We start from the raw sequence: 12,906 nt of genomic DNA on the forward strand, positions 1-12,906 counted from the left end.
AACCCTGCTCGGCCACGTGTATTGAGGTTGACAGCTGCAGGAAGTCGAAGCGGTGAGGCTTGTATTCTGGCCCCTATTTTGCATACATATCTGTTCAGCAGGAGGATCAGCTGAAAAGTCACCTACTTGTTCATGAAAGCAATGACCCCAATTCTTCACGCCAGGTGCCAAGGACTTGTTGTGCTACAAGCCTACTAACTCGATGGACTACTGGTACGGTTTGACGAATCACAAAGTGAGATCCCGAGATTCCACGCTTACTGGCGAGGTCGAATAAAGGTGTTGATGACGCATGACCAATAGCCACACACAACAGGGCATACTTAAGGGACCTCACACGTGGGAACGTTCTTCAGAATCAGCCTTGTACCACACACCTTGCCTCCGCTTTAGCGAGAAGTCTTACCAGATCCTGCCGTCCATCACGTTTCAACACAACCTCTAGTGACCTCAACCTGCCTCGGAACATTTCTAGCTCTTTTGAAGTTGCGGTAGGTAGCATTCCCTGCTGTGCTACCGTTACCTCCTCTCACAGCTTCCCGAAAGGTCTTTCTAAGCTTGGACTCTAAACTCCTTTCGTCCATTCCCTTCTTCGAGGGATTCGGCCCCTTTCTAAGGATTGTACTTCCCCTCCCTCCCCGTCGCCCCTGTCCAGCAAAGCTTTGCGGCCGACATTGCAAGGGTGCATCATGGCTAGATTCGTGCCTTGAAGAGACGTGCAAGGAACCAAGCTTCCTTGCATAAGCGAATTATGATGCGAACGACCCAGCACAACATATCCCGATCCATGCAAGATTGATTATGTAGCTCGAACCTATGCCAGAAACGAGATCCAAGATCAGTTAGGTTGGCAGCAGATCTACCCAGGCACGTCTCCAGTCGCAATCATCCCAGACTACTGTCTACCACTAACATCCTTGCGTGCGTCCAGAAATCTTGGCATCACATTCCTATCACCAACACAGAACTCATAACACTCAAAAAAACTTTCTACTTTCTCTCTCCGCCTTCTTGCCCCTCACACCGCTCACCTTTGGTATGGGACGATCTCCACCCTAGCAGCGAGCCTGCCTTACCGACCATCGGTCAGAAAAGAATGAAACCTAATATTAGACTGTGATTCACCGCACGCGCTCTCCGCTACTCCAGAGCCATGACGTAGAAGGAACTGCTGCCCCTTCTATCCCAGTCATCGGTCAGAACAGCCGGTCAACATGAATCTTTTGCATGGGTCCTAGGACGGATTACCGACTGGCAGGCTCAGCCGAGGAAGCGAGAGATGTGTGGATGGGCTTCATCGGTGATTCTCTATCCCCCGCCTGCGTGCGATAGAGTGACGTGGGGCGTGGGACAGTAGAGCGTAGGACGTGGGGGCGGAGAGGACTAGTTTGCTTGTTTTCTTGTTGTTCTTTTTGCCACAACCCATCCCATACTGGACCGAGTGTGCTGGCAGGTAAGCCGATCGAGTGCTGGAGAGATAGAAAGAAGGGGGAAAGGCTGTAATGGCTCTGTCGTAGGTTTTCGTTGCATATAATGTATGTAAAGCCTATAACAGATCTGTTTGATGTCTGGGTGGTTTTGATCCACCAGAGTACTACCATACATCATAGGATACATGAGATAGGCACGACGGGAGCAGAGGCTAGTATGTGTCTGAGCAATCCACCGAGGACAGCAAGGATTGAATACTTTGGCATGCGCAAGTTGCGTCTACCGCTGCCCGTAACTAGTTACTTTGCACAAAATCTTCCAGGCCCAGTCCATCTTCAAGCTTCCATCTTCATCTGCCCACTCCTGTCCCAAAGGTAATTTCCACATCTATTTTCCTTGCCAGCCCATCACAAGCACAATAACACGTCTTCTCGGCTGATCGGGATAAGCTAGGATTTTTCTGATGGTGTAGTTTCGATGGCTGCACCATCTGTCTCGATGCTTCCGTTCTTGTCTCGAGGCAAGTTCCTCATTTTGTGAACAGTGTCCTGCTCGTCGCGGACAGCCTATGCTTTTGCTCCATCCTGATACATAGAGCACATTGTCTCAATAGGAATCAGCCGAGCGGACCCTGTGCATTGCTGGTTGGAGTGGCCTTCGTTCCATTACCTGACTGAATAGTATCATCTTTTGTTTGACCCAATCTTTTCCCACCCACTGACCCTATACACCATGCTCTGTGCGTAAGGTTTCGGAGGACATGCTGAGATAGTGATTCAGCTCGTGAAGATCTGGAAGTCCCAAAAATGTGTCTTGAATTTATTAGAGTAAGAGTATGCTTTCCACTTATCAAGATCTCAAGACCCCCAAATTGTGCCTTGAATTTGTCAGAGTAGAAGTATACCTCCAACTTACCAAGATCTCGAGGTCCCCAAGATGTGTCTTGAATTTGTTAGAATGAAAGTATGCTTTCAACTTATCGAGATCCAGAAGGAAGATATGTCTTGAATTTATTAGAGTCAAGGTATGCCTTCATCTTATCAGATCTAACCAGAAGGTCTACTCGACAGATCTGCTCAGAAGCACGTGTCTGCAAACCACCCCTTTTCATGGTCACCATTCACTAAATCCTAGCCTTCAAAAAGGAGCGTTTTCACCGGAATTGATTCCAACTCGACAGAATCAAGCACCACGGGGAGCACCATGAGAAGCAGTCTTTGGTAAAGGAGCAGCATTACCTGAATCGATTCCAATTCGACATCATTTGGCGCGTTGGCGTGTTGACGATGAAACTGGAAATCCTTGGAGTGGCGCACACAGGGCGGCGAAGCGTAAATAATAAGACATGTTTTGAGACGTGTTACATTTGAAAAATAACCTAGCGATGCCAAGGTATTTAACCAAAACTCCGTATTTTTTGTAGTGTTGACGCTCACAAGGAGATCAGACACGGTATTGTAAAAGAGAGCCGCACTCTGCGGAAGACAGCTGTCTCATTGTAAGAAAGGTTTGATAAAATAGCCCCGTAAGGCCGAAGGAAAGAATTCCTGAACTCATGATGGAAAGCCGATCTCCTGGGATAAAAGCAAACCAACGTTGTGAAAGACTACTAAAGTGGCTGTTAGCAGTAGCCGCAACAGCAGATCACTTCTTGCATGGCTTTTCCATAGGTAAAGAAGGCGTAAGTGACAGAATCCTGAGTAGCAAGTCCGTTACTAGTGTTGGCCAAAACTTGGTTATAGGGGAAGATCAAGTCGAAGCTACCGGCTGCGAGGCTGTTGAGCGTACTAGACTCAAAAGTGAAATGAGTCTCACTTCAACCCGCCGACACCTCACCTCGCCCGAAGATCGCCTTCGCGAACTCTGTAATACAACAAGGAATGATACAAAGCACAAGCAAAGGGCACTTACGAAGTTGTGGACCCTATGAGGCTGGCGAGGTTGAAGAGGAGAGGTGTAGAATATTTGTGAGCAAAAGAATTTAAATTTCGGAGAGTTGTTGATAAGACCGCAAATCAGTAGTGGGAAATTCCCAAAACGTACTAGTGCACCTGGGTGCTGAGCGGAGCGGGCATGACTGATAAGCAGGCAAAGCGGTGTTTGGGGAGCTGTACGGGACTCCTAACACCTGGCAAGGGTTCTAGTGACGCTAGGAAAGTCGGCAGATACGGAAGACTGTTAAATTCCAGAGATTATGATTTCGTTCCTGAAGTATACTGTGCGGTAGGCGAGCGCGGATATAGCTATGTTGGCAGAATGGGTCAAATTCTGAGCAATACCATCTGTCCTCTAGAGCCGCTGCTCGAGGTGATTTTCTTTGATTCGACCTACCACATGCCCTTGAATACTCTACGAGCTGAATTTTCCGAGGTTGGGATTATGTTGTCCGGCAATCACTTCATGGTATTACGAGACTGGCCGCGGACAGAATCTACAGGAAGGTCCGTTCTTGGAGGCCATCTGATGTTTGAAAATGGCATTCGATTGTACTGTGGTTCAAGGGAAAGACATGTTTCATCAATCAGCAGGTGTGTATGTTGATGAAGAATATCGCATGGAGATAGACATAAATGAAGGAGTAAAACGCAGCACTTTTCTCCTGTACAGAACAAAGTTTTTCCTCCATTACTACATACAAATCCCATCGTAGCCGAGCGCCTGGGTGATGAGAATGTTATCCATTGCTTTGGTCGCTATGCCCTTCATCACCACTAATCTGCAGAGCTTCCACGAAGAAGAACGACACCCAACGACGCCCATAACAACTATTATCATCAACCAGATGCAAAACGCCTTCATTCCTTGTTTCCTTGCATCCACTACCTCGATTTTTGTTTCGACCATTGCCGCTCAAAGCCTCAATTTGATTAGCATAGCGCCGGTCGCCAGAAGACATACACACAAACTTACAATGTATTGCTAATCCTCATAATTGCGTTCCCAATGATTCATGCCGGATTGAATTGCTAGACTAGAAACTCGTGTGCGCTGGAAAACAAAGAAACTAAACAGGTTCCAAAGCGCTGCCGTACGGCTTTCACGACAGCCTGAGCGCATAGGAACAATTTCCAACATCGAAAGTCACGAAACGACAAGCAATGAGGTTAGAGGTCACCAGAGGCTTTTCTTACTCGCAGAATATCAAAGAAATCTCTGGACTCACCCTCCCTGAACGGACCTTCAGCTAGCTGAGGTCGGACAACATGCCTTGGGCGTATGTTTGATTGAATTTTTTTAAATTTTGGAGTTTGTTGAGATTTAAAGGGCGGCCGCTCGTGCTGCTCAATAGCAGGCAACTCGAACAGCGTGGGCCGGTGTCATGACCTAACCACCGAGTACGGCCGCAATGAGGAAACTGGCGATATCATAGAGTCAGCGTCCTGAGTTTTCGCTTGGTTGTTTTATAAACTCACACTACATCACAACTTTGATGCCTGCCCTACCAAACAGTCCGAAGGATTTTAAAAACCAAGGCAGGGGTTGAACGTGACCGCACGATATGACCTGCGAAGCAAGCCATCCTGCTCATCGAACGGTTTGACGACAACATCCCTTGGGGCTCCTCATGGAGGGACTGCAAGGTTGGCAGCTTCTGCGAAAAAAAGGAAATAGCCTCGTAAGGCCCGAATTCTCGTCTGAGGGAAAGCTTACCAGCGGACTGGAAGCTTTCTTTTCGGGGAAGTCAAGCAACACCAACTCTGCCATCAGACGCACAAAGCAGACATGCCCAACATGGCAGACAAAGAAGGAATGTATTCAACTACGTAAGTGGGATTCGAAGGTAGGGAGCAGTCGTAGGAATTGAAGGAGACAAGTAGCGCCCTAGCCTGAGTGCTAGATTGTTATCGGGATGCTGAACAATAGCTGGTAGCATATATTCCGGGCTTTGATATGATGCCTTCTTCGTGGTTTAGAAATAGATCTAGAGCTTTGTTAGCTTCTGTCACGCCGGTCATTCTGTTTGTGTAAAGCAACATTGCCGTACAGGAGCGATGTATAACGATGGAAAGTGTGGGGTGAGACTCACAATAGCGCATTCCCAGGTGTCCAGAACATTTTTAAAAACCAAATCTGAGCTCTTGCCCAGGCAAGATTCAGACTCTCGTTAGAGATAAGAGTAAGTGCGATGGCTTGCCCCCGTCGATGGGCGGGAACACATCGTTGGCCACCCACCCTATATTGGACCATGTCGTTAGGGGACTTTGGGCTTGGCTATCATCGTTGGGAAGGAGACAATTTGAGTGGGGTTGATGCTGTAGCGGTTGAAGAATTCAAGACGTCAGCCGAGAATTGGCCACGAGGCTTGTCAGGATTCTCTGATTGGGCATGGCACGTACAGGGAAAGCTCGGCTGGATGTACCCCAGCTCGAGTACTCAGTTTGTTGTAGGTAGACTTTGAGCACCCCACAAAGGGGTGGAGCGCTGAAAGGACCTGCCATCGGGGCGGTCCGACACGTACAGGGAAAGCTCGGCTGGCTGTACCCCAGCTCGAGTACTCAGTTTGTTGTAGTGTAGACTTTGAGCACCCACCAAAGGGGTGGAGCGCTGGAGGGACCTGCCATCGGGGGCGGTCTGGCACGGCTTTGTAAGCGAGGAGGCTCAATAATGATTGTTGAAGAGGGAGGTGGCACACAAACCTTTGCAAGTAAAAAAGAAAAAGAGCCGGACACAAACCTAGTGGTTGGTCAAAGATGATTCGCGTCTGACGAAAACCTGAACAAGAACCATGATCTATGAGACTTCTGTCAGCACTTTCAACCCTGCCTCAACTAAGTAGCAGCAAGATGAAAAGCCCCCGGTGACCTTTTCACTGCTGATGAAATACTAAATCAGAGGTGAGTCGGGGTGAGTCGAGGATGAGGGACGTGACATCAGGTCGGTTGGAGTTTGATGTACGAAACTACTGTTCACGTCAGTAGATAAAGTACAAACAGTGGATGCGCCAGCATGAGGTGGGAAATTTGTGCTGTCTCCGTTATCGGTGACCAGTTGGTGAGAAGATGAATTTTATTCCATGAGACAGATATTTCTCAGCGAAGCAATCGCCCCTTGCAACACTGCTGTAGATGACAGAGGAGTAGGTATCAGTGATGGAGATTGATGTAGAATATCTGATCAGGTTGAGTGGTAATAGTTAAAGGTCAAGAAACTGTGAATGTTGTGTAAACTTGCGGCCTGAGTGGTAAAGAAGTTTAATCATCGAAGACTCAAAAGCTTGGCATCACAGGCTCACAGCCAACCAAGAGAAACACTATTCAAGGAGATTGAAGGAAAGGGCCGTTTGAAGTTGCACTCTTATGTTAACGGGTAGGACAAGGAAGCATAAGCAGCTTACGGTATGCAGAAATTAAAAGCAGAGAAATGTACAAAATGAGCCCATTCGCCCCTAGTTGTAAGAAATGTACAGAGGTTGCAAATAATACTAAGATACTCCGCACAGCAGAGCCGATTAGGGGTATCTATCAACATTCACCTAGGAAAGGTAAAGCGCCATTCGGCTCAATGCCACACTCGCTGCCCATATGCACAGGGGTAATGCCTATTATGTACTTTTGACATGCCCGGATCCTTCGAACATGCATTCATATCGCGTAGTTTTCAGCGTGCAGGAAAATCTCGTCCTTGCCAGGATCGGACCAAACGTCATGCTGGAGCTTGGCCACTGTATTGGCAACATCTGTCCTCATGCTTGGAGGTCCGCACACAAAAATGCAAGTCCTTCGACCAAAGTCTTTGGAAAGCTCTTTGAGCGCGTAGGGTATGTCCGGCCGTCCGTACTCGGTTCGCCAGCCATCGCTCCGAGTGGTCGGCAGGAAGGCGAAGCGCATGAGGTTCTTTTGAAATTTGGTTGGTGTTTGAGGGAACCCAAAGTCAAACACCTTAGATTCGGCAGGGGGTGGAGCTGGCTGAGATTTTCGTTTCGATGCTTTCCGCGGCTTCTCTCCAACAGCAAATCGAGGGGGAGCGAGGAAGACTGGTGGAAGAGCAGTGATACTGTCCTCATTCTCATCTCTTAGCTCCCGTTCTCGATCAGGATCGCCATTAGCATCCGCCATAATAAGGGCAGAGTTTCTCTTGCTTGCCACCCCTTGAAATACATCGTTGACCTTGTCATGGAGCAGGTCGCTGTGAGGTCTTGAGCGGCTGGGTTTTGGTTCCTTGTCGTAGCGCTTGGACGCTGTTATGAAGAATGAACAGTGGATAGAATCTGCTGGTGCATATTCCCTGCAAATCCGGAGCTCTTCTTTAAACCACTCCATGGTCTCAGGCCTCTTAAGTGCCCAGATGACGCGTACTGTCTTTGTGACAGCCTTGCCGTCCCGCATTCGCTTGATCAGGTCCAGTAGCTGGCTGGCTATGGCAGTAATTCCACTTCCACCGGCAAAGAAAACTACTTGATCGAATGAGGCCATCTCCCGCTGCATACCACCATAAGGACCATCGATGAAGGCACGATAGGTTTTGTAAGGTCCCTTCTCGACAGCTGTATTGTAGACTTTCCTGGTAAAGCCACCGAAGGGTCTGAAAACCAAGATCATATCCCGATATTCCTCACCATACTCTGATGGGAAGTCGTCACTGCATAATGATGCAATTGTGAATGGATGATTCTCAAAGAATGAGATTCCCGGCATCCTCAAGTAAACATACTGGCCTGGCTTCCATTTTTTCTGTGTTGGGATCGTGACTTTAATAGCATTTTCAGGTAGAAGCGTGACTGCAGACTCCTCACCGATCAGCCACGACATTCGAAATGGGTTCGTCCAGTTGAGGTAGAATAGCCGACACAGATAGGACAGAAACCAGATCGCGATAGTGGCGTACAGATAGTTCCAAGATCTAAGGTAATTGTTGCAATGCCAGAAGAGCATTCCCACAAAAACCATGGAGACAGGTACATGCAGCGCCACAAAAACCTCGTACATCCATGTTCGCAGAAAGGGCAGGGAATGGATACAGAGGAAGGCCAATGGCACTAATGCGGCAATACCGGTGGTAAAGATGTAATATTGTTGTGTGAAGTAAAGCTTGTATGTCTCAAATCCGCCGCGGTCTCGATGCGCTTGGATATAGAAAGGAATGGTGTGAATCAGTGCCATCAGGAGGCAAAGGTATCCGCCCCATCGATGGAGCACGTTCAGACGCTCATGACCAATACCTGTTAGGAATGTGATGAAATTGACCTTCATGCTGAGACCAATAATCCATGGCATCATTGCTACTGAGATCATACCCGCTCGGATTGCGAGGGGTGGAGAGCCATAGCTGATGCTGTTGTAGTAAAATGGCTGGGGTACGAAGGTGTACAGGATGCAAAAGATCAAAGATATGGCAACGACCGCTGTAGCTCCTAGTGAAGGAAACACGATGTAAAGTCTTCCAATTCTGAGTGCTGGAACTGGCCGATAGAAGATCCACCTGAACAGGGACACGATGTTGTTTAGTGGCGCTATTGTCGATATGGCGGACTCCTCCTTAGGCTTCTCCGGTAGCTTGCCATTGGAGGGAAAGAAGCGTTGCGTCGATCTGAAGGTTCTGGCGCTGGTCAACTCATACTCCGGCTCAGGTGAGAAGACCGTGGCTGAGTTGATCACGTCCTCTTTATACTGTGCTGTTCGAATCTTGTCTCCCCAAAGGTGGTAGCATCGTAATGCTGTGGCGAACAGCAACAGAATGATAGACAGATATACCCATCCAAGACCATACTTGCCCGACTGCGCCCAAGGATCTTGCTGGCTTGCATCACGAAGGCCTTGTGGGCTTGTACTGTTTATGGGAATCTTGATCCTCTTCACCAGGTCCAATGCCACATGTTGTGCAGCCATAATAAAGTTCCCGTCATTGGGAAGCACTTCCGCAAATGCGACCATGCTCGAATTGCTTTGCAAACGGTATTCTATCGGTTCAGTCCCAAAATGTTATGATCGACATGTGATAGCTTGCTTGTTGATCTCCAGGCGAATACAGCCTGTTTCTTTAATTCTTGCGCTTCAGGAACGCTATGAGGATGTGCTGATTTTCGCCGAGCTTCTTCACCACCCACAATGATATCTCGACAAGGATGTTGAAGCCTGCGCTCGTAATCCTGGTGTACCAGAGGTCGAATGTCTACACAGTGAGGCTAGACTTTGGACTGGAGTGCACATTGACGGAGGAAACCAGCTGCCTGGAAGCCAACCTAACTAAGCGAGAGACTGGAGCTCTATGACCCGGCGGTGCTCGATTCGTGATGTGCTGCTTGGAAAGAATGTGCAGTCCGGATCTCTCTTCTACTCAAGAAGTGTGGGGTATCTTCATGACGGACAAGCGCCTGAGCGTTCCACTATCGAAAGTTGAGTCGCTAACGATGTGACGAGAGTAAAGGGAGGAGACCACGCCGTCAAGAAAGAGGAACACCTTGGAAGTACTCCGTACTGTCAGATGGGTTTGCAATAGGGTCAACCGTGAGACCCTTTGTGATCAGTAACAAGTGCATCTAGCAGGAGGACTATCGCAGCTATCGAAGCGGCTGTTCTTGGAGACAGATTGGGCACCTGGCCAGTTCGCCGTAGCATGGCTGGCAACATAGGGTCCAACGCAATGTTGCACAGGGCCCGTTGTATGCTGGCTAACGGTGGTGATGGGGGATGAGGTGCAGACTGGATCGTGATTCGATCATAGGTCAGGTACAACTGCAGACCGAAGTTTTCGTGGACAAGGGCGGGACGAAGAGTGGCCAGTGAGAAACAACTTGTAAGCGCTGGCAGGGTTGTCTAGGCCCTTGGATTGACCACTCGTTCTCTTAGTCTGTGACGTTGAGTTTTCATCCTTGATAACTTAGCCTTTCTGGGACCGAAGGACCCATCGGACCCAACTTGCTTCGTACAATGTGCTGCCGGGCCGTGGGGTCCGTGCATTAACTTGCGGCCATTGTCACACAGCGCTGGAGCTGTTCAATGTCTGACCTCCGAACACGTTGTAATGAAGCATCCTAGAGAGACTGCAATTCGTGTACTTTTCTTAGTCCATCCACATGCTTCACGAAGGAAAGCACCTTACTGAGTGCAGCATGGCGATTTCAATATGCGTCTGATGGAAGTGACGGTTGTCTCAGAGCTGGCCCTCCGATTCTGAGCAAGATGATACGAAGAATCAAGAATCACTGTACCAGCTGGGGAACGATTGTTGCGGTTTATTTATCCGATGGGAGAACATTTTATGCATATTAGCCGCCAAAATTCTCGTTTGGGTCGCTTGTAGGATCCTTGCAACACAAATTGTTAGACTTCATCCGCGGCTTCAGGAGAGATCGAAGTTTACCTTCCCCACTAACTGCCGCATGCTTGATTGTGGCCACCATGTTTCGTTGTGTACTACGTATGATGTCTACTACGTAGGTGGCCGCTCTGACCTGACCTATTCTGGAACACTAGTCCTGAGAAGAAGGCTTTCAGCACACGGACTCCATGGCTCGAAGATAGCTAGGGCATACAAAATCACATTGCTGAAGAGTTGAGAAGAAAGTCAATGCAGTGGAAAGGGTCGACAAAACGAGATTTATTTGCAGGAAATTGTTCAAGGTAGTTGGATATCAATAGGTGTACATAATGAATAATCGTGTACACGCAGGTTACCAAACTAAGATACGGTTGCTGAAGTCATTTTTGCACCACCATCAAAACAGTACAATTTACAGTTTCGCAGCGGGGCCCACGGAGGTGATCTCGTTGTACAGCAGTCTAGAAAGCAAGTCAGTAAAATGAGGCTATAGAAAGGCAGAGTGTGGAAACGTACGAAGTTAAAAAGTCAGCATAGTCTTCTCCAACAATTTGGCCAGAGAAGTACTGAGCAGCCAGATGATATTTGTTGCCTTTAGGAGCCTTGCTTGCCAACTCATCCGTCTGTTCCTTCAGCAATCTCTGAGCGTAGGCTTTGTCGACCGTCTTCCCTTCCGCTGTCTTCACGCCGTGACGGCACCATTGCCAGAGCTGACTCCGGCTGACCTCGGCGGTTGCAGCATCTTCCATCAAATAATTGATTGGCACACAGCCAATACCTCGAAGCCAGCCTTCCATGTAGCCAAGACCGATGTTGAGGTTTTTGCGAATGCCTTCCTCCGTGATCTTGCCAGGCATGTTCATATTCAGAAGGTCATTGGCAGTAACGTGCACATCTTCGCGCCGGTTGAAAAGTTGATTGGGAGTGGGCATGTGCTTATTGAACACCTCGGCTGCGATCGAGGCGAGTGCCGGATGAGCTACCCATGTACCATCGTGACCAGCTCGCACCTCCCGGAGCTTGTCCTGGCGAACGTTGTTCATTGCGGCGTCGTTGGCTTCCTTGTTGTCCTTGATGGGGATTTGAGCAGCCATGCCACCCATCGCGTGGACACCTCGTCTGTGGCATGTCTTGATGAGAAGCCTAACATATGAATCCATGAAAGGTACAGTCATGGTAACAGCTGACCTGTCTGGCAAGACGAAATTGGGGTTTTGCCGAAACTTCTTGATGACGGAGAAGATGTAGTCCCATCGACCGCAGTTCAGACCAGAGCTATGATCCCGCAGTTCATATATGATTTCATCCATCTCGAAAGCTGCGGTAATGGTTTCAATCAAGACAGTTCCGCGGATAGTGCCTCGGCGCATGCCGATATAATCCTGAGCGAGATTGAAGACGTCGTTCCACAAACGAGCCTCAAGATGCGACTCCATCTTAGGTAGGTAGAAGTATGGTCCAGTGCCTCTGTTGACAAGTTCTTGAGCATTATGGAAAAAGTATAACCCAAAGTCGAACAGACTGCCAGAGATTGGCTCGCCGTCAACAGTGAAATGTTTCTCATCCAGGTGCCATCCTCGTGCACGCGCGATGAGCGTGGGCAGAACTCTATCTGTTCGCAGCTTATATTCCTTTTCGCCTTGCTTGAAGTCGACCTGCTTTCGAATCGCGTCATAAAGATTAATCTGGCCATTGATCATATTTTCCCAGGTAGGAGCACTTGAGTCTGAGAGCACCTGTTAGCTGTCCCCTTGGGCCAACATAACTGGTTCATACCTTCGAAGTCGGCCATGTAAGTCCAGACATTCGAATTGAGTGCATTCACCACCATCTTCCGATCCGTTGGACCGGTGATTTCTATCCTCCGATCCACCAGACCTGGTGCTGGCGGTGCCCCTTTCCATGCATCATTCTCTCGGATATGCTTGGTCTCTGGCAGAAAGTCGGGCAGAACACCTTTGTCAAGCTCCGCTTGTCGGATAGCTCGTCTCTGGAGGAGATTCTTTCTTGTAGCATTGAATGATCTGTGCAGCAGAGCTAAGAAAGCAGTGGCCTCGGGAGTTAGGATCTTTTGGGCCTGTTTGCTGATGCTGCCGTGGATGGCAACGCCTTCGTTGACTGCTTCAATACTAGCCATGATGAGACACTTTTGAAAATCAAATACAGTATCAAATTGATCGATTGAACCTAGGATTCAGATGGAGAAATAGGAACTCT

At 48.5% G+C, this 12,906-nt stretch overlaps 2 protein-coding genes across 2 annotated transcripts; both read right to left on the reverse strand.

The window, feature by feature from the left end:
• Window positions 1-7,013: 7,013 nt before the first annotated feature.
• On the reverse strand, window positions 7,014-9,302 carry EPUS_04926 (uncharacterized protein; the record flags this gene model as incomplete). The annotated part of the gene is made up of 1 exon (XM_007789737.1): window positions 7,014-9,302. One exon carries the CDS (start codon window positions 9,300-9,302, stop codon window positions 7,014-7,016), a length of 2,289 nt encoding a protein of 762 aa, XP_007787927.1.
• Window positions 9,303-11,101: 1,799 nt separating this feature from the next.
• On the reverse strand, window positions 11,102-12,826 carry EPUS_04927 (Malate synthase; the record flags this gene model as incomplete). The annotated part of the gene is made up of 3 exons (XM_007789738.1): window positions 11,102-11,150; window positions 11,206-12,415; window positions 12,466-12,826. The coding sequence occupies 3 exons, from the start codon at window positions 12,824-12,826 to the stop codon at window positions 11,102-11,104; spliced, it is 1,620 nt and encodes a 539-aa protein (XP_007787928.1).
• Between the last annotated feature and the right edge of the window lie 80 nt (window positions 12,827-12,906).

The sequence above is a fragment of the Endocarpon pusillum genome, assembly GCF_000464535.1.
Source record: "Endocarpon pusillum Z07020 unplaced genomic scaffold scaffold1292, whole genome shotgun sequence".
Lineage (NCBI taxonomy): Eukaryota > Fungi > Ascomycota > Eurotiomycetes > Verrucariales > Verrucariaceae > Endocarpon > Endocarpon pusillum.